Genomic DNA, 27,078 nt, shown 5'->3' with positions numbered 1-27,078 from the left:
TGGTGGAGGCATACATGTTACAATCAACGTAGAGCTATACATCGTGTGTGTATTATATACACTGCACACACTTACCGAATCAATTTAAGTTTGGTTTTTTTTTGCGTGGTTAATAAGTACATTATTATTGGGAATTCATTAAGAATATTGTTTCGATGATAATTTAGGAGATTTATATGTGGGACATAAATTATCCGTTACTTCGTACGGAGAAATTGTCCGATAAAATCGAGGCACGTATGCAACATGATATTGATATCAAAAAACGACGTAACGAAGTGTAGAAACCGGATGGTGAGTAAGCAGTTTATATGGTACACGATCCAAATTCCAAAGTCGGACGTATGACTGCGTAAATGATAATGGTTTGTATACGTAGGTAGTACTTAAAAGTACAAGAAAAATATACAAACGGGCTTGGATATTAGGGTGGGTCAGTGTTCCCAACTAAGACTTTTCAACCAAAAATTTCAACTTTATTTGCAAACAAAATCGGCAAATCACGACATAATACATCGTGTGAGGTATGTCTGAACAGGTAATATCATAGAGAATCCATTGCAGAGACGTTTTTTGAAAACAAGTTGAAAAAACTAGCAGGAGCTTTGTTTTTGAAGCCCAAAGTTGGCAATTTTTTGTTAGAATGAAAAAGTTAAATGAACAAAAAAGGTTCTAATCTGGTGAAATTGATAGTTTTATACCTATTTAGGTCGATTATGTCGTGATTTGCCGATTTTGTTTGCAAATAAAGTTGAAATTTTTGGTTGAAAAGTCTTAGTTGGCAACACTGACAGAGTTACCCTGCCCGAGTGAAGGCGAAGAACAACAACGTTCTTATGGTATTTCATAGCTGGACTCCTCAGCTATTCACTACAGTTTGCAGCAATGTCTTCTGTTCCCAACTGCCCGAGATATCTGTCAACATTGTGTGCAATTTCATGCTACTACCCCAAAAATCAAAAATCAGACTAGAGGCAAGGGAAAAATGAATTTAAAAATTTTTTTTTTTGCTGTTTCGGATTCCTTGTTCAATTCTGAGTACAGCCTGGGGCCAGCCCTTTTAAAATAAAAATAAAATGAAAATACGACCCACCCTATTGGATATCTGCTATTGGCAACGACGACATAAAACACAATGACGAGCTCGGATAGCAAAATTTATGTTTAGACGAAGGAAGTAACAGATTTTGTATCAGTTATTATGAGATTGCTTTGAATAGAAGATGTAACAAATTCGAGGATTATGTTTCGATATTTCTAATTTCCATTTGTAAACGTTTTTTTAATGCGTTGGTCGTTAGACAGGATGGGACTTGCAATATTAAATTCCACTTTGCATCGGTAAGCTCGAAAATTTCATTTAACCTGTTACAGACGGCCGTCATCTGTTATCGACAACGACAGCAATAATAAACGACAAACTCTGCCAAATGAGGTCTTACATAGCAAAAATCGAGTTCAAAACAAATGAAGTAAAAGATTTCTGAAATCAATCTTTGAAAATCTTCGATCAAATGAAGTAATAGATCAGATATTAAAACTGTTAATATGCTTGCCGTCTGTGACAGGTTAAAACGACAAGACCTATCCAGCGGCGTTAAAGGTTATCTTAATGAGTAAGATTTGGAACAAATTCCGTGGAAGATTGTATTTCCACGGTAACCGACCAGAACAGCCGGTTTTTCGGAGGAAAATATGGAATGCGATGGTGGAACTTGGTTACCCCAAAAAACTTATTCATTTGGCTAGAATTACTCTGTCACATGTGAGAGCCAAGGTCAGAATTCGGAACAATCTATCTGATACTTTTGAAGCCTTGGAAGGACTTAGGCAAGGCGATGGACTGGCAGCTCTATTGTTCAACATTGTTCTTGAGAAGGTGATAAGAGAGAGTGACGTGGAAACCAGCGGTACAATCTTCAGAAAGTTGAGTCAGTTGTGAGGATATGCTGATGACCTAGACTTAATTGGACGGAACATTGAGAATTTCACGAAAATTGAAGATAGGGGTGCTGAGTTCGGCCTCAAGGTCAGTGAGAGAAAAACCAAGTACATGACAACTTCATTGTCTGATGGCAGACCAACGGACCATACTCTGGAGGTGAATGGAAAAAACTTCGAGACTGTCGACAGCTTTATTTACCTTGGGTCGCTGGTCAATAGTGATAATAGCATCGGAGAGGAAATACGTAGAAGGGTAACCGCAACCTTAGGTGCGAATTGTACAGATCGCTGATTTGACCAGTTGTAGCATATGGATCGGAAGCTTGGTGCATGACACAAAGTGACGAACAGACACTTTTGGTTTTGGAAAGGAGAATTCTTCGATCAATTTTTGGAGGTGTCAATGTGAACGGCAACTGGAGAAGAAGATACAACCATGAGCTGTATCAGCTTTACAAGTCAAATTCATCAAAATCAATCGATTAAGATGGCTCGGTCATGTACAAAGAATGAACGAGGAACGTGTACCACTGAAACTGCTAAATACAAATCCCGATGGAAGCCGCAGACCAGGAAGACCGAGAGCGAGATGGAACGATGCAATTGAGTCTGATCTGAAAGTACTAAGAGTGAGCGACTGGAGAACGTTGGCGCGGAACAGGTCCGATTGGAGAAGATTGCTGGAAGAGGCCAAAACCAATAGTAGGTTGTAGTGTCCGCCTAAGTAAGTAAGTAGATTTATTTTTGACGCTGGTGTCAATGAGAGATGATAGAGCAGTTGGTATGTAGCAATTCTTAAAACTGTCAGTGGTTACCACTGAGTGGTAGCTGAATAAAAAGCACTCTTTTAAGTGTTGAGAAACTGTGCAGTCACAGAATCGATTTCTTAAAGAGTTGAGGTGAGGATAAAATTTAGAATAGAAGCAGGTCAATGAAAATCAATCAAATCTCATCTGTGTCTCTATTGTAAAGTTCCCAATGTTGGTTGTAGTTTAAAACTTTTTTTCCAACTTTCTAAATACTTTTTCTTGGCAAAAGCTTAAGAAAACAATTTGCTCCATGTAATATAATAATAATTCGCGTAATATAAACGGAACAAATTAACATTAATGGGACAACATAATATGTTTTAAAAAAAATTTGCACCGTGAAGCGAAATAAAAAAACCTTAAATGTTATGCTCTACAAATTGGCCATTGTTTTCATTTACAAAAAAAAAGGACACAGCAAACGTAATGCATAATTTATCGCCGGGACTCATAAAAGATGGACAGAAGGGAGCATCTCATCATCAAAAGTACATTCTTTTGTCTCCGAATGTGCGTTGGTAGATTATTTATTATTTAAGGACGGTTTTAATTTGGATGAGAACCGTCATCTGAAAGAATTTATTAAATCAACAGCAAATCACGTCGCCGAAAAAGAGAGTTTCTTGTGAAGTGGATACCAGGATTGGGACATGTTGCACATATCCCAGATCTGTTTTGGTTTTGAATGGCTATTTTAGTTTTTTGTGTTTGTTCTCGGTAAATCTTCATTAATCTCGGTATATCAAAAATGTGTTCGTATTGTGCCTCAATTTAGGTAAGTTTGTGTTTGCTTATGATTTTTATTTTCTACGGCTACGACCAAGATGCTTTGAAATATGATGTTGACATAAAAAAAATTATGGGTCTTTTTGACTTCGAAATGAAAGTTAATAAAGTTACCCCTCGGTCTAAGTACATTCAAGAAATTTAAAAAAAATAATCTTTATACTAAATGAGTCGAAATGAGTCGGACTTTTCATGTTTCAAGCACTACTTTCGACGCAATGCCCTTAGCATGTAAAATCCAACATAGCTCGGGATAAAAAGATGAAATATCTCGTTTTCGTGTGTTTATTAACCTCGGCGCTACGCCTCGGACCAACAAAATTCACACGAAAACTCTACTTTTCATCTTTTTATCCCTAGTCTTGTAAAATACTATTACTACCTGCAACTCCCATGCGAGACCATTACATAGCAATTGGTCCCCTGCTAAAATGATCCATCACATATGGCCTTTTTCGCTTCATTTTTGTTTCTTTCCTGTGTCGAAATCAATTTTCACATGGGCACGTAAACCAGAATACATTGGATGCTAATTCGTACTTCTTTACTTCGGAAACAACTTTGTAATACTCGCGAAATTGTTACCTCATCTAATGAATTACTTTCACAGCATCGAATAACCAATGCAACCTATAGTATACTATTACTCCAATAGTTATATTATATAATAAGACAACATTATCCCGTTTACGTTTGTGAAAGATCCGTCGTACGCTTCCCAGCGTTTCGCGTGTTTAAGCTTAACACAGTCTTCCACTGCTCTTTTACCCCGATCAAATTGATCCGTTTGCTCAGACCCAAGAGGTTTAGGTATTCCTTCACCATCCTGGAGATGACTACAGGCGATACAAGCGCCTTTATCATCACTATATGAGTATTGTCGAGACATAGCAAGCGCTTTGCTCATATGGAATATGCATTTACATTGCCTAATCACGCAGAGCACAGTACAAGCTATAACGTCCCATCTCGTCAAAATAAAAATTAAAAAATGGAAACCATAATTTTAGATGGGCGTATAAACCCAGGTTTTCCTGATTCGAAATTTAGAGAAATAGATTATTGTGTGATGAAGCAGGATTGCTACTCATTTATATGTATATGTATATCAGATGAGTCGCTGAGTGTTCTTTATCTTATCCAATATTTAGCATATATTCGAGTATATTTCATATGTTTAGATACTCACATTTTTTGAGGTGATAATCTGTAATGATTATGACGAAAATGTCGTCGAATTTTAAGAATGTTCGACATATGTTTTAAAAATAGTCTTTCAATGATTCCTTGTGATATTGAAATAAACGAACCATAAAAATGTTGATAGATAAAAATAGTCTATGTGTAGAATCAGATCAGATAACTTTTCGTCGATTCATCACTTTTGAATAATGAACAACAACTTTTTCTCACACCTTTTCCTTAACTTTTCGTTTCCAGTAATATCACTTATTGTTGCCACTCACGTCACTTTTTGCGTATTGCTAAGGATTTCATATAATTGTTATGAATAATATGAAATATGAGTTAGTGATCTCACCTGTAGCTGGTAATTTTGGCTCCAGGTAATCTACAATAGCTGCCACAGCTATAGGGTCGCAACTATTGTAGATTACCTCTAGCCAAAATTACCAAAATGTCCGCTGAGCTCTTGTAAAGCTTTTAAAAATGCTGTGAATATATACATTTTGTCAACTATTTGATTTTTTTTTTAAATGTCCGACACTTTTTTGAAAGAAAATATTTTACCGCCGAAGTGAACACAGCAAACATTCATTCTAGTACTTATAACAGAGTGTCACAGTTGTGTCGAAATATTTTCTGTGTTTTTGTCGCGACAAAACAAAAAAAACTTTTTGTTTTTGCATAGAGTAAAAAGTGTTTTGTGTTCAAATATGCCTTGGCGACCTAAAGAGATTATGCACAAGTACAATGGAAAGCATAGGAGGTGAGTTTCTTTGAATTGTTTCGGTGAACTTTTGTGATAAAATTTTCCATACATTTTCGGGAAACTGTCCTGCCATTTCCCTATGACGGGCCAAGGACCAAATTTTTTTTGGACATATGTGAATCTAATTTTTCAAAAGATTAATTCCATTTAATCTCTCGAAAATAATCGCTCGATAGAATAGATTGAATCTTCGCAAAAATTTATTTTTATTTAAATTTTGAAATTACATTTTTTTCCAACATTTATTTGAAACTTGAGTCAGATTTAATTGTTTTATTCATTCTGGAATATTAAATTTATTTTATTTAGTTGAAATTATTTTTTTTTTTACTTACTTTGATCTGGATTTGAACTCGTTCACCTCGGCCTCCGGATCTCCAGTCCATCACTTTACCACTGAGTTGTTGGGTTCTTATAGCAAGATTTATTTTCGAACCGTTGTTGCGGTTTATATTTAACTTCACTTCTCGTTGCGACCATCAATTTTAGCCATTTTAACCAGAAAGATTTTAAATATTCCAGATTAAACGTTTAATCCGACTTTTTTCTGCACGGTGCAACTCTGTACAACACGGCTTACAATGCATCATTTCTTCATAGGCTAAGTTTTAATAATTATCCAACACAGAGCTTGAGCTATTATTGTGAATATCAAACTACTACTAACTTTTATTGACTTTGTGCTTATCTTATCCGAGATTCTGCTCACACTTTAATTGTTTAATGATCACGCTAAGATGATGATCTAAATTGGTTTAGTGTTTGGGTTATCTCCATATATGTGTATGCTAGATTTGTAGGCACGTTCTTCTAAGATGGTTATCTGAAGTGATTAGGATGGAAAATTCGTCGAATTTTGCCAAAGTTCGACAATTATTTTCTTATAATCATTATTTATGACGGAATTAGTATCTAACAGTAAAAGCTGATCTGAAGATAAGTTCTTGTCGGCCACTCAGCCTTTCTAGTTAATATAAAACGATATGTCTTGTTAATTCAATCTGCAGTGTAAAAACACAGTTTTGCTCGGAGTGAAACTTACATATTAAACATAAAATTGATCAGCCTCTCCGAATGACAATCATAGATTATCGGACCGTCTTGTCATGAATTTACTTGTTCGGCTTATCACTTGCATTTTAATCTACGATGCGGGAAACCTAATTTCCGGTTGGATTCTTTTAGTTATGTTAATTAGTAACTTTTTCGAATTAAAGTAATTTCATTGTTTAGCCACTGACTTGGTATGTCCCCTTGAAGCCAGTAACATACCCAATCCTGAAGACTGTGGTTCTTACTACCGATGTGCACCGAACGCTGAACCAATTCCAGAAGATTGTCCATCTGGTCTTGCTTTCAATGCAATAACACAACGGTGTGACTACTCGTTCAACGTCGATTGTCATACCTTCGCATGTCATAAATACAACAATATAGACGCTTGTCTTACTTCACCAAACAATTGTTCATTTTGCTGTGATCACATGGGTGACGATGTACCTCAGTGTAATACGTACGACAATTTGCTTAACGATGGATGTCGATCATTCGATCAGTACCAGTATGACAAGACTGTCGAACCGAATACAACGTGCGTTACTCTACCGCCAGGTCCACCTGTGATCTGCGACCTTGAAGACATTCGCTTACCAAATCCAGCGGATTGTGGTTCCTTCTACCTATGCAATCCGAACGGTGTACCAACTTTAATCGATTGTCCACTTCTTCCTGACGGAAATTCAATGGTTTTCAATCCAGAGCTTCAAGTGTGCGACTGGCCCCAAAATGTCGACTGCAAGATCTTCGCATGCCATAAGTACAACAATATAGACACTTGTCTTAGTTCACCGAATAATTGTACGCTTTGCTGCGATGATGTTGCTGAAGGTATACCTCGGTGTAATACGTACGACAAATTATCTGAAGAGGGATGTCGATCATTCGATCAGTCCCACTATGATAAATCGGTCGAGCCGAATACGACGTGCGTTATCTTAACTCCGGGTCAAAAAAGAAATATTTCGGTTACATTCACCTTGGAGAAGCATCCGTTAGACTTTTACTTTCTGATGGATACCACCGGTTCGATGACCGATGACAAAGATAATCTTGTTACGCTCAGTTCGAGCTTCCTGGAAACGCTTAACAATTTGACCAACGATTTTCATATTGGCTTCGGAACGTTCAAGGACAAACCGGTGTTTCCTTCAAACCCCGATGAGTATGCAAATGAGACAAAAAGTATAGGAGTGCATGGCAACACTATTTGACTCTTTCTATCACAAATTACAGTTACAGTTTCCGCAACGATATGCGCTTAACGTCCCAAATCGGTAATTTCTTGCAGCAAATCGAAGATGTAGACATTAGCGGGGGCGGTGGCGATGGACCAGAATCTTGTGGTGACGCTTTAACTCAAGTCGTGGAATGTTATGGACAAATTGGTTGGAGGGACAATACTAGACGCGTTGTCTTAGTAGCTACGGATGATATTTTTCATGAGGAGGAATGGGCTGTAAGTCTTTGATTAGTCAATTAATCAGTCGATTATAATTGATTGACAAACTTAACATCGAATCTTTGCCATCAGCTTCAATTCAACATTACTAAACCGTACGTGGACGGTTGTTACCTGGACGCTGACGGTTACTACACTGAAGTATTAACAATGAATTTCCCATCGGTCGCACAAATTGCCTCAGCTTATTCTAAGACACCGGTTACAACTACAGTCATTTTTGCAACAGCCAGGTAAATCCATTCCACTTGATAAAATTGATCAATCTAATACGAATATTCAGATACGCATGGTGGTGGGAAGGTGTAGCTTCGCACTTCAAATCTGCATACGTTGCCGAGTTAGCCCTTGACTCATCAAATATTGTGGAGCTGATAAAAAATGAATTTGCTCGTATTGACTCGAGATTCGAAATCGAAACGAATGTGCTGACCGACACCGTTCACTTCAAATATTTCTCCAGTTGTATGGGCTCCGACGAAGAGGAGACTGCTATTTGTGAGAATATGCCGCCAGAAGGTGAAGTGAGCTTTACTGTCGAAATCGATTTGCCTGAGTGTCCGGTCGATGCCGATGATACTGAACCGATCGATTTTAGGCCTGTCGGTTTGCCTGTATCCCATGAAGTACAATTGAGTTTTTTGTGTGACGATGCTAAATAAAATTGTTGGAAATTGTTCATGAGAAGTCATTGTTTTGTTGAGCTTCTATTGGCAGTGAGTTCAGATCAAAAAGCTTCGGAGCTTGTTACAATTTGATAACTTACACGGCAGAGTAAAATAAACCAGGCAGGAGCGGTTCATTTTCGAAACGTCAAATAAGGGACCTAATACACTGGCTGAAAATGAACTCAAATGAACACTGACATAAATTGAAAAATGTTATTCGCAAAAAATATAGGGCTACTAGATTATTCAGGTCCCTTGTCAAACGTCCACTCCTGCCTGGTTAACTTTACTCTGCCGTGTAACTTACAATTCCCAAATTTATTCTAATTCAACGGTCCAGATTCAGCAGAAAAGCCCTGAGCTCGCCACATTCATTGGTAAGAATAGCGGAGTGTTCGATTATCAAGTCACCAGATCTAATCCTAGTTCATTTCTTATTGCCAATACTTGAAATTCTATAACTTTTTATGTTTTAAGGTGTCTCTCGCCTTGCGCGTCAAAATGTCTGCAATAAATTCCAAAAAATCTATAAAGCGCACTCTTTTGCCCCAAAAAATTTGTGTGAATTCTGCCAAAAATGGTTCTCGTTTCTTACCTGTAAAATCTAAAAGCAAGCTCAACTCAAACTTTAAAAAACCATAAACTTTAATGTACGAGGGCACCCTAAAAGTTTCGGGAATCGGGTATTTCCGACGCATAAAAGTATTTAATTTGAAAATATTCGTAAATTTCAACATTTTTTAAGCAAATTGACGTCTTAACATCGTAAAAAAAGATTTTGATGTGAGTTGAGGAACATTTATAAAAAGGCATGTCGGCCATTTTTGAAAATGGAGGAATTCATTTTCTGAAGTGCTGTTCGTTTTTAGCCCCGTACGAAGTACTGGGGGCTTATAAGATTATAATATGCCGTTTGTAACACGTCGAATTGGAAGCAGACAGTAAGGGCAAAGCATTTGGTTGTGTTCATAGATGACGAATCCGCAATAAAAAAAATGTCCGTCCGTCCGTCTGTGACCCCTCTAGCTTGAGCAAATCACAACCTTTTTTCAAAATTCTTTTTTTCCCCGATTGGTATCGACAAAAGTAAGGTCAAGTTCGAAAATGGGCATGGGGGGCGGCCCTTCCAGAGCTAGGGCCCTATAGGTGTTTTTCAGTCTTTCGACGATATCTACCGAAATACGCACGCAATAGTTGCTTGTGATATATCAAAGGTATTCGAAAGGTATTGACGAGTAGAACAAAGTTGCTGAACATTGTTTTTGTGTAGGATGCAACGCGAGCTTGTTGGGAGGGCTCAAAGGTCGTTACTCGGCCCTAAGTGTTTTTTCCACATAAATCGAGTAAATCTCATCCATTTTGCCAAATTTAGTTTTTTATGGAAAGTAATTGAATACCGAAAAGAACGTGACGAAAAAAGTTTCAAATTTGGGCCCTTGGACTAAGGCCGCTACTCGGCCCTAAGTGTTTTTTGCACATAAATCGAGTAAATCTCATCCGATTTTGCTAGATTTTGTTTTATTTGAGAGATAATTGAATGCCGAATAGAATGATGACAAAAAAAGTTTCAAATTTGGGCCCTTGGACTAAGGCCGCTACTCGGCCCTAAGTGTTTTTTGCACATAAATCGAGTAAATCTCATCCGATTTTGCTAGTTTTTGTTTCATTTGAGAGGTAATTGAATACCCAATGGAAACATGGCAAAAAATTTTGGATTTCTAAAATAATATCGTAAATAGTTGGTTTTATTTGAGAGGTACTTCGTACGGGTTTTCGTAATTGCGCTATGCGCAATTTTAAAAATGAACACTTTCAGTAAATTTGACCATGCCCAACTTGACTTGCATTTTGGTAACAGACGCATTAGAGGGTTGTAGACGTATTAGGGTTCCGGGCGTATTACGGCTACGGACGTATTATGGTTACGGACGAAATAGGATTACGGGTCGTACGGGGCTAAGTCTCAGCAAACGCTCCGACTGTTCTGATGCCTTGTTTATTTTTATGTTCTCATGTAAAGTATGGTCCATCTAAATGGTAATAAGTCATATACGCGGCCTTCAAATGTTGACACTTCGTAGTAATGCGATAAATTAAAAACACCTAATGCTGAAGGATTCAGAGCTCCACAGATCTCAAAACCAGGTTTTGATAACTGAAAGTACTTTGCTGTTGCCTTGGACTCTCAGCTATCAGAAAAGTCATAATTCATGTGAAATAATTTGATATACGCAGATAAAACCAGTTTGATCTTAGTCAGTGTCCCTTGGCAAATTGTGTAGTCCTAGAACAATTTCGCTAAAAACTTTCCGAGAACTTATATTTTTAATGTATTTTTTACATTATAAATTCCTCACATTTACTCAAAGCAAATTAACCAAGAAACAGCCACGATATAGGCCTTAAGGCACGCGAAATGTGATCTCAAAGTGAGACTTCAGTATCAGGCTTTTTCGTGATTTTTTCTCGGCCTCAATATCTCAGAAGCGGAAAAACGTTCTGCCTGGAAAGGGATGGACTTTCATAACTGAAACATAAGCTATTGTTTCACTAGGAAACAGGCCATGTTGCATCTGAAATTATAGAAATAAACTGATCCATTTTGTAGGGCCGCTCTCGCATGTGAATCTAATTCTTTCGATTTTTCCCGAAATTTCTGATGAAATCTGTTAGGATTTCTTAGATAAATATTTTTAGGATCTTTTATCGAACTAAGCTGGTATTACATACTGCGATACTGCGACCCAAGCAACAGAAACCCTGGTCTAAACTTGCCAAAGTCGTGAAATTTTAGTTCAATTTTTAATGATAAGCCCTAATGTCTGAGTACACACTTTTTTCGAACTGAGTTGGGTATTTACCTTAAAAAATGTTGAAATTTACGAATATGTTCGAATTAAATACTTTTATGCGTCGGAAATACCCGATTCCCGAAACTTTTAGGGTGCCCCTCGTATAAAACGAATTTCGTTAACACCAAAAGTAAAAGAAAAATAATCTTCCGGGCTCCATGATACCGATTAGCTGCATTACATAAAAAAAAATTCTCGTATAGATCATCTTCAAGATGCGGTACTTTCACACGTAACCTGACTTAAGTTTCGTTAAATCTTTCGTTCATTCATTCATTCGACGTGGATGGCATAGGTCTCTTCCAAGGCAAAATGTCAACCGTCATCCACAGAGAAGCCAACACAACCCCACTTTGAATTTTTAACGAACAAATTTGTTTAAGTTGCGGTTATGTTTGCTTCTGTGGATGACGGTCGGTTGTTTTCGACCTGTCAAAATTCGTTTTTGCCGTACGATGGAAGAAACCTATTTCAAACGGCCTTGAAGATGATCTATTGACCTACACAAAAAAAAATGTTTTAATAGAGACAGAATGGAAAGAGACAGGCATACCAAAGTGGCATACCAAAACCGAACATATATTTTGCACATTATTACTCAATAAAGCCCACACAACACAACTTTACTCAATGACACATTAAATTTCTTTTAAAACATTTCCCTTTTGTAAATTCGTTAGAATGTATCCTGCAACATAGCCAAAAAGCATTGATTGAACACAAACCCCCTAAGAAACCGAAAAAGAAATTATTGAATGAAACAGAGATAAGATGGAAAAAGGATAAAAGTTTTTCGGTTTTGCTTATGAAATAACAACTTCCACTACTATGCCGAAAAACCGATATGGTTGCTGCTTCCAATAAACCATCAATCATGTTCGTAGTCCTCTCTCTATACTCGGAAATATGTTTATCAAAGAAACATTTTTGGTTTACGTAATGAAGACGATTTTATAACGGTTGATTAACTCGAAAACAAATATTTATTGGTACATCTGATGAGGAGGTGGAGGAGATTGCAAGTTTTCTTTTTGTACACATCCGAATGCGATACATAACATAAAACACAATGTGTACCACAAGAGAGTCGAATGGTTTCAATAATTGCATAACCTTTCTATGGCATGGCGAAATTATATCGCAGCATTTCCTGGTACATGTCATACACGTGATGGTCAAACACGTAAGAGTATTTTAGGTATCCAATTTAGATGATCTTTCGTAACAACATTACCCTTGACACCTTCACGAGGAAAGTAAGGTTCATTTGAAGTATGCATAGCAATTAAAGGAAATTCATTTCTTTCATAAAAATGTATGTTTTCCCTCGTGGCAATGAAATCGATACATTCGGTTCTCTCCATAAATTAGAGGGAGAATTCTAATTTATCTCTTAAATCTGATTGGCTTGAAATTTATCATCTAAACTTTTAAGGTCTTTGGATCTTGCAAGTCTTCACTGAGAATATTTAAGTGAGTTACCACTACACTAACGTAACACATCATCGACGGCAGTATCATGAGTTTATTTCGCTAGTCTGTTACTTCTTTCGAACAAAGTATTATCTCCAGATTGATACAAAATCTTTTACTTCATTAGTTTTAACATACATTTTTCTAGTATTTGTTCAGATCAGAGCCCAATACTTGATGCACACGATATGCTTGCAAAAGGTTAAAAGGTCATGCACTTATGTAGAAATCAAGCAACAGAACGAACAGCAACCATTGCAAACAATTTGTAAGTAAAGCTACTGTCGATTGCGATAGTTTACTTTTTGGGAGTTTGTTGCTTGAATTATATTCGAAATTTGTAATGCGAGCCGAGGGCTTTATTCATTGAAGTCAGTAAATGTATGTAGCCATCTGTATGGTGGTGGGTGGGTGTTAAATTACGGATGAACTACCACCGGTGGTATTTATGATATTTTAAAAGACATTTGGGAAGAAATAGCTCAGTGCATATGATACAAAACCGACAAAGGAAGACAATTGAGAATTATTACTATTTTAATATGTACTTGACTGTTTCCACAAAACAATACTCGTGTATTAGAATGTTCGTATGTACCATATGTTATCGATCGATAACGACTTTACGAATAAACGACGTTCTTGGCATAACAAAATACAAGTTAAAAATGAAGTAGAAGATTTGAAATCATTCACTCGAAAATAATTAATCCAAATAATCGAATGAAGTTAGTAGATCCGATAGTAGGGCAGATGTTGTCTGACACCTTACTCAGCATATTTGATTACGGATAAAGAGGGAAGTTGTTTGCAAGGAAAATCTCTAGTTTCTATTTATACTATCAAATTGATACAAAATCTATTACTTCATTGGTATTAAGAATCTTTGTCATCCCTATCGATAACAAATGACGTTGCCATTTGTAAAAGGTTACATTTTGAGATGTTTAGCGTCTCAACAATCACCAAGAAAAAGTCATATCGTCGCACTGTGTAACTATAAAAAGTCGATAAATATTTCCTCAGCCATTCCCTACCCCACCAATAGCATCGTGAACATTGTTATTTTTTCATATTACGTAAAGCTCACTGGAGAACTTGATATTCATTCAATGCTTATTTATTTTCATTAAAAGTTACAACGAAGTTATATGGAATATGATTTCAAAGAGAATACCGGAATATGTTGCGTCCTACGAAATATACAAAATATAAAAAGTAAAATACGTCGAAGATTTCCAAGTTTTAAATAAGAGTTACGTGAGTTTGAATAGTTTTATCAGTCAGGGCAATCATGCATTTTATATTGAACAGGAATCAATAAGTCATTGTAATGGTAGTAGAAAGTAGTGGTACGTAGGTGGGTTTGGTTCCTTATTTTATTCTTATGATCTCTCAACAATTTGGTACTCTTAGGGGACAAGGGAGCTAAAAATCTGCGAAAAGGGAGGACGGGATGTATCGTCCATACATTCTGTCCTCACTTTTTGTAGATTTTTTGTCCTCCATCCCCTTACTATAAATGAGTTACTATGTAGTACTCAATACTGTACGTATACAGTGTAGAATAAATGTGCTAAGAGCACTCAGTAGTTTACGTTTGTGATTTTTTTACAACTGTTTTGCACAAGTAAAAATCCTACTTTCCTTCATAAGATGTTTTACTCGATTTCTCTTATTTCAATCATGTGCCAAAAAGAAATCAGAGAAACGGAAAGAAGCAGCAGTAACAGTTGAGACGTCAAAATAATGACCAGCTGTGGATAATATGGTCCTGTTCCTGTATATGGTAAAATGCATGTTACAAAATAGAAGTACAAGATTTGAAATCAACCGATTAAAAATACTTTGATCGATGGAAGTAATAGATCCGATAATAGTACTGGTCATATGCTTGCCCTCTGTAACAGGTTAAATAACAAGATTCGAAATAAAGATTATTAAAAATTCGAGGTGTGTTTGTGAGCTGAGATAGTACTGTAACATGAGAATGCGTTTTTATGAACAGAGGCTTACCGACTACCGCAGTGCCGCCTTTTCCATATGGGCCATATGGGCAAATGCCCGTGGCGCCCGAAGTGGAGCAGAAGAAAATGGCGCCCGAGGTCCTTAAAAAAATTTAGCTTTACTAAATTGACGCCTATTTTTCCGATTGCCCCATGGCGCCTAAAAGCTAAAAGCGGCACTGCCGACTAGGCTAACACTGGAATCAGTAAAGTAACACGACAAATCCTCGAAATATTTAAAATTTCAATTTTGGTTTTCTATAATTATCTCTCTACTAAATTGGGATTTATTATCATAACCACTGCACTGGTGTATTGAGAAGTAATGTACGTTATATACCATCAGTAAACGAATTGCACTTATTGGGTGTTCGAACATCATACATCTTTTCATATGCAGTACGATTCATAAGCTCCAAAAGCTTACACTGTTCGTACACAGTATCAAGTTGCTGTAAAAGCTTACCGGTAGAGCAAAGGCACCAAAAGTTTTCCCTGTGAACGTTTTCTTTACGAATTTTTTCTGTTACGAAAGTTTTCCTTTACCAAAGAAAGTAAATGTGGAAGATTCTAAAGTGCAACCTTCAGAATATTCTTTTGTGAATTGTCGAATTGTTAAAAAATTTCGATTACGTCCCCGGTACAGTTACTAACTGTCAGTTAGAAGGAAGAATCAAGTGGTTATATACGGAATAGTGTGATCGATTTTTGATTGTTTTTCATGAAAATTTTTCTTGTTGGTTTGGCGATGCTCGTGTGAAATTTGCACACTCAATGGTTATTTTTGACATCGAACGCAAATTACTTTATTAGGCACTAGATGTGTAAGACCGCAGTTCGGGAGACACAATATACATCGTGTATATAATAAAGTACTTTGTGTCGAGTTTCAAACAACGAGGCATCTATCGTTTGCAAATTTTGCCCATTATGATGCAGAGTTGCATAAAACTAAAACATTCTATGAAACAGGAATTGTGTACTGGTGTTTTATCGTACACGGTTCGTGATTCAAAATCTATTTTTTAGAGGCAATAAATCAAAACCGGAGTGGATATCAATAGATTTCTGCTATCTTTCTGATCCCTTTACATTTGAATGAGGGCGCAATAATAATATGCTTTTGTGGATTGCTTTTTTTGTATGTATTAATTTGCTTCCAACGAAATTATTATTTATTACGAATACAGTCCATGTAGGAAGTTTGTGTACGTATTATCAGTATAGCTTACTCGTGTTCAGTCATTATGAATTATTAAAAAAAATTAAGTTTGCAGTTATTTTGTTTCCCTATTTTGTTTCATCAAAATTTTTAATTTGAATGTCGCATGGCACCAATTAGATGAAATATTTTAATGATTTACATATTACTGCCTTCATTATCGGGAATTATTTTTTTCTGGTTAGGATTACAACACAAATTTCATAATATTGAAATTGAAATCAATGATAAACCAAATCCAGCCTGCAATCGTACACCAATAGTCATTAGTACGAAATAATAATTAAAAAAAAGTCTTGTATCAATTTACTGGTTAGAGTAACGAATATTATATTTTCTCTCAGTGCAAACAAACATAAATGTACATTTTTAACATTGATTGACATCCTCAAATCTGAAACGGCATTGCATTAGTTTTCTACATTCTAAACTCTTCTCTACCGTTACATCCACTATTTCAAGCAAGATGTCGTCGCAATAATGTCAATATGACATCAATAAATATAATATTCACTCGACGGATTTAAGCATGATTGGTACTCTAAATAGTAGGGTGTAGCGTTTTGACAATAGTAAATTTTGTTACGAGTGATGAACGGCTCCATCTCGTTAGGACAAGCTTACGACTAGTACCGAAAAATTCAGCTTTCATCACGAGTTTTGAGGACGATTTTTGTGCTTGAAAACTGAAATGAGACGAAACCATCGATATAATATACGGTAGATAAGTAATGTCAAAGCAACTTTATGCGGAAAGATCACATGGATGTATGTGTAACGTAACTTACGTTTTAAGGAAGCGCGCGAAATAATGTCATACAAATATTTGAAAATATTTGAAACTATGTATTTCTCAATTTCCTTTTTCTCTTCGTTTCGTGTTGTGATTCGTATTTTTTGCACTTGTATGTGTGCTATATTTCCGAAATTTCGATCTTCGTGTCTCATTATCTACAGTATATTATATCGATGGACGAAAACACAACACCATTAACATAGAAATCACTCTACAGCCATTTCAACAACAAAGCATGCACACTTGATCGTGGCCGGAAAAATATATAGGAAAATCCGGAGGGAGCGTCCGAGAGAGTACTTTCTTGGCCGCAAATACCTCTCTCTGAGAAGTACAGAAAAATTGAACTTTTTGATCGTAGAATGCGTGTCGAAATCCGTCGAATTTCAGTCTTCAAGCACAAATAAGTATTTACTCGGCTTCGCCTCGTTATGACAAGCTTACGACTAGTCCTAAAAAATTCAACGAAAAATACTATTGTTTTGTAAGGCCTGCGGGTAAAAACTTCTGAAAACCGACTTTTTGGTCTTAAAGGCATAGTGAGATCAGTTTGGCCGACTGTGTGGAAAAGTTAAGTGCATATGATAATTACTCGTTGAGACAGTGGCTTCAATTTAGCATACTTTAAAATTTTAAAAAAAATATGAAAAATTACAAAAAGTGCTTTCGACCATGACTTTTTCAGTTTTTTTGAATTTAAAGCTTTCTAAAATCTCTGACTGGAAAGCAATATAGTCGTGTCGTAGCTCATTTTAGAGGGAATTTCAAGAGCTTTCAAACGAATGCAGACGTAAAGTTTCACCAGATTCGTTGACCTTCTAGCGTGTAAAAAAATGGTTCTAGAAAAACCATATTTTTCACTGAATAAAACGGTTCCAAATGGTAGTATTGCTTGCTTTAATAATGCAGCAATCCTGGGAAGAAATGAGCGATGTAAGAAGAAATTTAAAAAAATAGGGTTTTGATGATTTTTCGATTATATCAGAAATATACGACAGTTAAAGTTGGCCCAAAAGTCTTCCCAGGATTGCTGTATTGTTAACGCCAGCAATACTAAGAACAATTTGGAACCGTTTTTGCATAATGATCCAGAGACGCTGCTACAACAGAGACGCACATATCTTCGACGGTATTAAGTAAGTAAGTAAGAAAGTACTCTCAAATGAAGTGTTTTGTCACAGCAGAGTAAAATAAACCAGACAGGAGCGGTTCATTTTCGAAACGTCAAATAAGGGACCTGATACACTGGATGAAAATGAACTCAAATGAACACTGACATAAATTGAAAAATTTTATTCGCAAAAACTATAGGGCTACTAGATTATTCAGGTCCCTAGTCAAATCAGCGCTCCTGCCTGGTTGACTTTACTCTGTCGTGGTCTTGTGAATAGAAAAGTGACTGTCGTTGACTGGTGAGGTGATACTCTCAATGATGCTGTGCTTGCTGAATGAAGTGCTTGATATACAATATTTATCAGGTTTAATACTGAGCACTTGGTGTTATTTTCCCACATAGCTATTCAGTGTAGCGTTGTGAGTATAGATTACAGGCAGCAATTCTACGGAAGAAGTAAGGACTTTCGATACGAGACCAAATTAAAATGCTGAAACAGATCTCGGAATCTGTTACGCACATCACAACAAAGTTTATTCAAGTCAGCATCAAAAATAAACAATTTATTGATGAAAACAACAAATGCAGGCAGACTCTGCACTTCGTTCGCATAAATTTGTGTAGTGAACTGTAAAATGAACTAGTTAAAAGGGAAAATACATTTGGCATCGCATTTCACAATTCAATTATTACAGATAAATCGAAGTTCATAAACAGTTTGAATTGAGTTCACGGTCTAAAATTGAAAATGATACGATTAACAATCGAGTGGTGGATTTTTCCTGTTGCTTTCGTCATGAAAATATCTGAAAATGCATCAGCGCTCCCCCTTTTCTCCTTCTTATCGAAATGTTATAAACATCGAATTGGATCGACAAGAAAACTCCAGTTCTTGGTAGGTGAAAGGAATCATATTTTCGATTTAACCAATACCTATTTTTGAACCAAGTTTTCTTGAAGTTTCTCGATTTTCGAATTTTCTTGAAATTGTTTTTTGTGAAATTTGAGAACGTCAAGAAAATTCAAGAGAAATTTTCTCGAAAAAAGTCGCTGGATTTAATAGTTGTCGTCTGTTAACTCCAATGTCGAAGCGAATGCATTACTATTTTTTTTTAAAGATATTCAGCATTTTCAGAGGGTTGATCTTAAATCTTTTACTTCACTAATTGTTTCATTTTCAGTTCATGTTCATATGCATTTGTTCATTTGCATTTGCATTTGTGGATGTCGATAATAGATTTTTGTTCCAGTCATCGACTGTATCTTTGAAACCTGTGTCCGTCCTAAAATACTGTTAACAGTTTCTTGATTCTGCATACCATAGTTTATTGCTAGTAGCGAAGTGACCATAATGACCACGTCATAAACATTGAAAAAGTACAGACAGTGGAGGAGGGTAGAAATATTGAAAATCACGAGATTGGTCTAGGTAGTCTTGGGTCCGATTACTAACTTAACTTCTCGTCTGCTTCTCGAACTGAAAAGTGTAAAAGATGAGATATTTTCGGCTATACAGCATGTAGAGAGTTGGGATAAAGTGTCGCTTGTACAGTGTCGTTGGCGGAAAACTTTTTTTTTCGATATTTCATGAAAATGACGGCCATCTTGAAATTTCGTATTTTCCACTTAAAAAGAGCACTCCGTTTAGCCTCCGTTTACATGACAGTTGTAAAATAGAACAAAGTAACTGTCACGTAAACGGAGTAAAAAATTGAAATAAATTCAATTTCCACTCCGTTTGCGTGACAGTTCTTTTGTTCTATTTTACAACTGTCATACAGACGGAGGCTAACCGGAGTGCTCTTTTTAAGTGGAAACTATACTTTTGAGATAAAGTGTCGATTGTACAGTTTCGTTGGCGGAAAACTTTTTTTTCGATATTTCAAGATCATGGCGGCCATCTTGAAATTTCTTATTTTTGAGATATTTCCGGTTATACGGCATGTTCACCATAAGAAAACACAATTTTAAATGAGAGTTTTTAATGCCCATCGACGTACCCCAGTGTATGATACCTTGGCGCAAAATAGCATAAGTGGAAACAACTTAACTGACTGGGAACATCGATGACTGTTAAGACTCGAAAATGTCTGAAAATGTTCTTAACTAAAAAAGCCCACTGTAACTGTACGGTATATAGACTTGGGATAAAGTGTCACTTGTAGAGCTTGCTTAACTCTAACCATTATGCTTGATTTCCACTTGCTCCGTTTACGTTTTAAACAATAAAAAATAGGCGTGGTTTAGCTACACGGAGCGTAGACGGAGTAAGAGGAAATTAAGCAATACCCAAAACTTCCAAAACAACTGACAAAAACCTCAAAAGAAAAAAGGTGACGCTAGGCTAGTAAAAATCAAATTGTTTTCATTCATGATGTAGACGTTCATTTTTGCGGCATTTGTATGGTCTCACGAATGCAGACCTCCTATTCAATTGAGTCTGACAATGGGACCCCTGAAACTCATTTCTACATTGGTAATTCAATAGCAAAAAATATTCTCCTTTTTTTTTTGCAATGCTACAACCAGTCCTCGTATACCGAAAGTAGTAATGTGAATGTATTATGTGTAGCAAATTGTGGATTGGGCTCTTTTTTTCATGCGAGCACACAATTAAGAATAATATAAAATAACTTGTACCAAAAATGATTTATTATTTAAGTATTAGCTGGTTATGGTCAACATAATTGAGGGTGCGTTAAAGTTTCAACACAATAACGACTCAGAAATTGCTTTTTGAAAGCCATCCCTTGTACAACACAGTTGGAGACAATTTTTTAGCTTGTCGGTGGTCAGTGTTCGTTTTTTATGCGGTCATTTAACTTAAACGAAAAACTATTCCCATAAATTCAAGTGATTTAAGTTCTGCATCGAACTGAAATTAACGAAAAGAAAATTTTGCGTGTATTTTTTTGGGTTTACAACCATGAATCATTATCATAATCCACACATGTATACCTCATACCCACCTACCTGTTGACCATGTATATACCAAAAAAAAAAAAAAAAAATGCAATCGTATGCGTGCTGTAACATTAGATCATATTTTTATTTCAGTTTGGGGATTTTCGGCGACGATACACGTGAAATGAAATAAATTTCTCACGAAAGTTTTAGGTTCTTTATGACACGTCCACGTCAGAGAAACAGCCTACGGAATGGTGGGAAGTGGAAAAACTAGGAATTAATTTGACGCAGCATTTTGTTTCGCTGAAATGGTTACATCTGATTGTACCAAGAATTGTTAGGTACAAAATTTTTGTATTTTACTCAATTGAATGAAGCTTTTGGTTAAAAGCTTCCGTCCGTTAATCAAGTTTTGTACATGTTCTAATGCGCATGGAAATTGGTTATTTTCTTGGAAAAACGGTTTGCCCCATTATTGAAACAAAAAAAAACACCGAAGAAAAATGTGGAAAAGTTGTTTGCTGCTGTTGTTGTTGTTACATGAATATAGTGGGTTAAACGCAGTGTATATGCGTGCGTACGTTATACTTATAATGTTTATGTCGTACCAGTACAGTCTGAATGGAACTGCTGGCTTGTTGTGTGTATATAGTATATAGCATTCGGCTGCATTCAAATCTATAAAAGAGCATATGAACACTACGAACTGGTTTAGACTATTGACAGTTTCCGCGATTGTAGGATCTACGTCTACACTTGGCATCGTCATATTTCCGTTGAGAGTAACCAATTTTTGAAATTAAAAATTTATAAACGAAAGTTCTTGTGGTTCGAATTTTTTTTTATTTCGTTTCGACTTGATACAACCAATAAAACAATTAAATTGTGTTCAAGCGGTGCTGTTCTGTAAACTGATCAAAGACATTAAAACGGAAAGTCATGGGCATTTATGGGAAAATAAATATTTTGTGTGCAATTTTCATGATTTGTATCATTTTGAATGACTGTTTTGTGAGTGGAAAATCAGTTCCAATTAAACGACGAGTTTCGCCGGATGAAAATGAGGAGCATATCGATAATTCAGTGGATAGAATTAGATATGATGAGTATCCGGTATGTATAATGTAAAATTTGCTGTTCACTGGCTGTTTAATTTCCATTTGAATTTGCGCAAGGCATCAGGGTTAATAAGGATTTGTTTTCATGGGAAATTATAATTTCGGCATAACTAACCGATGCTCGAATGGAAAAATTCCAATAAAATTGTGGCTATTTTCGGGGTCGTTTTTCATAATAATTCCGTTTACAGAAAATGGGTTTCAAAATTGGTACTGTGAACTATTTGTCAGAACCAAAAACAAAGTGACAGTTTAAGTGAGACATTTTTTTACAATGCACGCGAGAAAAGAGTCATTTTCTCACCTCATCCAAAACTTTGTTGTGAAAAACGCTGTGTTGGTCTCGGGAAAAATGTAGGAAATTTCAGTTTTTTCGATTGACCTGGATCACTTGTATCCAGAGCGTAGCGAGAAAACAACACCTTGGAAATGAAAATTCCATCTATTTTTTCGCTTGGTGATCAATAGTATATTTTGGCCATGAGTCATCAATTGAACGTTGAATATTTGGGTACTAGTAGTACTAGCTTACGACATGTTCCGAAAAATTCCACTTGAAAAATTCAACTTTCATCACGAGTCACAAACAACGTTTTTTGCGCTGAAAACTAAAATAAAATTAAACCATAACAACTTTGTTTGTCACTCTACGACCGATTTAACAACAAAGCATGTACACTTGATTGCGTTCGAAAAATATGAAAATCCACTTTCAGCCGCAAACACCTTTTTTGCAACTCTTCTCTATGCACTCGAGGCCGCAAACCGAGTGTGGCAATACACATTGTGTGCTTATTTGTCACTGAGTTGCAAACAACGTTTTTCTCAAAAAGGGCAACGAAATTTTGCGAAATAGATATGAAAATTGTTTACCAGAAGGAAGGCCGAGGTTGACAACATGTCCTGTACGGAAAATTCCAGTTTATGCAGAAGTTAGGAACCTGGGTCAAAAATAGACCGTTTTAGTCCTATGGACATAATATACTATTTGGCGATCTCAAGATTTCGAAATCTCTTCTTTGCTTAATATTTTGCACATATTTTGCTTGTAAAGAATTTTTGTCGTTACTATCTTTAACAGCTGATCTCTATCACAATGAGGATCTCTAGCAGAGAGGTCTAAATTCCATGTATGTAGAAAAGAATCGTGTTAACCGTCAAATAACACACAATTGCAATGCAGAATCGTCCAGTGAATGGAATTTGCATCGAACATTTTGTATAAGTTTTTGGCTACACAATCGTCAGTCGTCGCCCGCATTTTCTTTTTTAAAATAATTTATTCTTCGAATCAATGAACCTATTTCCACCAACTTAAAACTGACTGTCTATTTTGTAAATACTTTCACCGAAACCGAACTGAGTTAAGTACTTTTATCAATCAAATACAACTTTCCAACAAAATTTGTGCAAACACGGCAATCATTTCATTGCTATGCTAATCTACTACTTCTTTTGATCAACAAACATACATGGAAGCAATTTAGTAACTATTTATTAATCTACTAGTTCTTTTTCTTTTAATATCAAAGTATTTATATTTCGAACCAAATCTTTGATTTGTTTTCGTAGTCATTGTCGATCACAGATGAATGTATGGAATATCTCAATTTTGAGCTTGATGTACTGATTCATGAATTTTGTGGAGACTCATGGACAATTTTATCTCAATAAAATCGTTCAAGAAAGAATGCAGCTGTCTACCTACTTAAAATAATCCTCTGCAAACGTTTTAATACGAAACACCTTGACAATTATGAACTTTGGATTTTTTTTAGACATTGTTGGATGGGAAGGAAATCCAATCCACGTATTGTTGAGTTTTATAAATTTTCTATTTTATTGGAAAATGATACGACGGAAAAGAAATTCAATTTGAAGATGCAAATTGAATATTTTTCTTGTATCTTGATTATACACCGTCATAGACTATTGTTGCAATATAATCCGGAAATGTCATTGGAGCAAAATACACAATCGTACACCCAACAAATCACTGTTGCAGTTGTGTTTTGTGTTAAATTAAATCTGATGTTTCGCCTCTTCATAGAAGTTAAAAAGGCAGTCCTTCTACCTACTTCTTTTTTCTCATATATTTTCAAGTGTTGGCCATCTCTTACTGCGTCATTTCTACCATTCATCGTTGCAGACAAACTGTTTCCTGTTATAACAGTGATATTTTCTTAAAATTACATGTGAACCAGAACCATACAGTATTGTGTGAAGGTTTGTTACAAATCGGGTGTAGACGCGACCGAATATTTTTTGGAATTAAAATTTAACTCCCTTGGGGATTACATTTTAATTTCTTGATACTTAAGTTCATTAATTAATCATCAGTTCAGCGACCCCTCCACTATTTCCCATTATTTCAGTAAAAATTAGTGTGGGGTTTGCTCAATATGTTATACTTTAAATATTGTAACAGCTAACTGCAGTGGCACAAGAAACATAAAACTTTTCTTTTGTTGAACAGTCGAAAAGAATCGCTGTGCAAAGCTGCAGTAAAATATCAAAACACATTGTAATTGGATCAATTAGTTCAAACAAAACAATTTTGATTTTCTCCTGCTATAAAATTGCCATAACTTCAACTGAAAGGACGAAGTTACCATTTCACATATTTCTTTTATGCAATTCAGTGAGCGAATTCGATACTCGGCTTCGCCTCGGGTTGACAATCGACATCTAGTGCGATAACATACCTTCATACGAAAATTTACTTCTACAGTCATACATACTAGGGTGGGTCGTATTTTCATTTTGTTTTTATTTTAAAAGGCCTGACCCTAGGCTGTACTCAGAATTGACCAAGGAATCCGAAACAGCAAAAAAAAAATTTAAAATTCATTTTTCCCTTGCCTCTAGGCTGATTTTTGATTTTTGGGGTAGTAGCATGAAATTGCTCACAATGTTGACAGATATCTCGGGCAGTTGGGAACAGAAGACATTGCTGCTAACTGTAGTGAATAGCTGAGGAGTCCAGCTATGAAATACCATAAGAACGTTGTTGTTCTTCGCCTTCACTCGGGCAGGGTAACTCTGTCAGTGTTCCCAACTAAGAATTTTCAACCAAAAATTTCAACTTTATTTGCAAACAAAATCGGCAAATGACGACATAATCGACGAATTTACGTTTATTTGCTCAGAAAATTGTTATTTAGGGTGAATAGGTATAAAACTATCAATTTCACCAGATTAGAACCTTTTTTGTTCATTTAACTTTTTCATTCTAACAAAAAATTGCCAACTTTGGCTTCAAAAACAAAGCTCCTATGAGTTTTTTCAACTTGTAATCATAAAACTTCTCTGCAATGGATTCTCTATGAGATTAACTGTTCAGACATACCTCACACGATGCCTCAAACGATTATAGAAAATTAGGCCTAAGTTAAATTTTCGCGGCCATTATTGAGATTAGCGTTAATGCAACTCGGTTATTTCTCCACCCAGAACACCTTGACGTTTTGTTGACGTTTTGTCTTATGACAATTCAAGTGAGAATGTTTTTTCTTCGTCTATACGAGAAGCAAGTCATTTTCTCCACCAAACTGTCAACTTTTTGTTTCTGTTGGAAAAATGCTGCAATGAATTGAGGTTTTTCTTTGTTCACACCGCGCACAGATTAAAAATGTTGGGCTTACCTCGAGGAAAAATAGGAAATTTCAAAACTTCGCTCTTCATAACATTTCCTATTTTCTCCAGTCGGAAAACTCAGTTAGGCATACGATGCGTATAGTCACACTCGGCCTGCGGCCTTGAGTCAATTTCCACATCTAATGGAAGGTATTTGAGTAGCTCGCCATTATATTGAATGCTGTCGACCCCGTAAACAGCACACCGAATTCTGTCTATTTAATTTTAAGAGCCAAATTAATGAAAATCTAATTTTCAATTTTGTTTGTCTCGGCTGAGAAAGCTCGTTGTGCCGAAACGAGCTGCAATACTACTCGACCGAATAATGGTGGCACTTCATCATGCTCTGGAAGACGGCGATCAGAAAGAAATTCGAAAAATCAGCGAACTCTATAAGGACAGCAATAGATACACAGGTGGGCGTATGCAAAAAATTGGAAAGGATTTTACATTGAAATTTATACCGACATCCGATGGTAACGGTCAAATATATAATTTTTCATTTTAAAAATTAATTTCCACACCAAAAAGCGGAAAATTGCGAAATAAAATTTACGTTTTACCATTTCATTATCCGCGTATACGTATGTGTCCAATAAACTGTTTGAATGAAATGCAGAAGACATACATAACATATCAGACTATCTACCAGCTGAAATGGATTTGACGGATATAAATAATCAGGAAAATCGTCTACCTGATGATATGGCAAGTTTATTTCATTCATATACCGGAGGATTACTTTTGCCTTATAATCAAATGTAATTTTACGTACATTTTACGTTACATTTTATTAAAGGCGACAAATGTCCCAAAAAAATATTTTTTTCCGTTTAAATTAAATTATGTGCAACATCCGGCCTATATATTTTGCTCTCTTTACTCTCTTTTGTATATAAGTATACGTGGGTTCGGTGCTTTTTTATTAAATATAAATATTAATTTAGCACTTTTCTCAGATGGGACTTCAGCGACGAGGTAACGGTGAAAGTGGATTGAGTCCAAGCAAAGGTCGTGTGTATTGGCGATGCTATTTCAATGCTGTTACTTGTTTTTAAATTTATTTATTAAATATTTATGATGAATGTATAGAATTATGTTACATTGCAAAAAAAAAGATTTAACACAAAAAATGCCAAATTAAGAGGTCGTCCATATTTTTGAGAAAGAAAAGTCTATAAAGGAAAATTGTACTGAGACGAACCGAATATAAAATTTATTTTGAAATTAAAATATAAAAAGTAAAAGAAAAAAAAATCGTAATATTATTGTTGTATG

At 35.8% G+C, this 27,078-nt stretch overlaps 2 protein-coding genes across 3 annotated transcripts; both read left to right on the top strand.

Moving 5' to 3' along the window:
- Window positions 1-6,507: 6,507 nt before the first annotated feature.
- Window positions 6,508-8,687, top strand: LOC119078663 (integrin beta-PS-like). The gene is made up of 5 exons (XM_037186312.1): window positions 6,508-6,660; window positions 6,724-7,711; window positions 7,783-8,005; window positions 8,081-8,241; window positions 8,292-8,687. The coding sequence occupies exons 1-5, from the start codon at window positions 6,597-6,599 to the stop codon at window positions 8,668-8,670; spliced, it is 1,815 nt and encodes a 604-aa protein (XP_037042207.1). The 5' UTR covers window positions 6,508-6,596; the 3' UTR covers window positions 8,671-8,687.
- Window positions 8,688-21,728: 13,041 nt separating this feature from the next.
- On the top strand, window positions 21,729-27,078 carry LOC119078675. 2 transcript variants are annotated; one of them, XM_037186335.1, is made up of 4 exons: window positions 21,729-22,159; window positions 26,084-26,216; window positions 26,420-26,508; window positions 26,760-27,078. In XM_037186335.1, the coding sequence occupies exons 1-4, from the start codon at window positions 21,986-21,988 to the stop codon at window positions 26,856-26,858; spliced, it is 495 nt and encodes a 164-aa protein (XP_037042230.1). In that variant the 5' UTR covers window positions 21,729-21,985; the 3' UTR covers window positions 26,859-27,078. The 2 variants fall into 2 exon arrangements, with proteins under 2 accessions (XP_037042230.1, XP_037042229.1); XM_037186334.1 differs by having other exon boundaries at window positions 21,730-22,159; window positions 26,084-26,276.

This window comes from Bradysia coprophila, unplaced genomic scaffold (assembly GCF_014529535.1).
Source record: "Bradysia coprophila strain Holo2 unplaced genomic scaffold, BU_Bcop_v1 contig_297, whole genome shotgun sequence".
NCBI lineage: Eukaryota > Metazoa > Arthropoda > Insecta > Diptera > Sciaridae > Bradysia > Bradysia coprophila.
The sequence above is the reverse complement of the archived record's forward strand: the minus strand, read 5'-3'. Positions and strand labels throughout refer to the sequence as shown.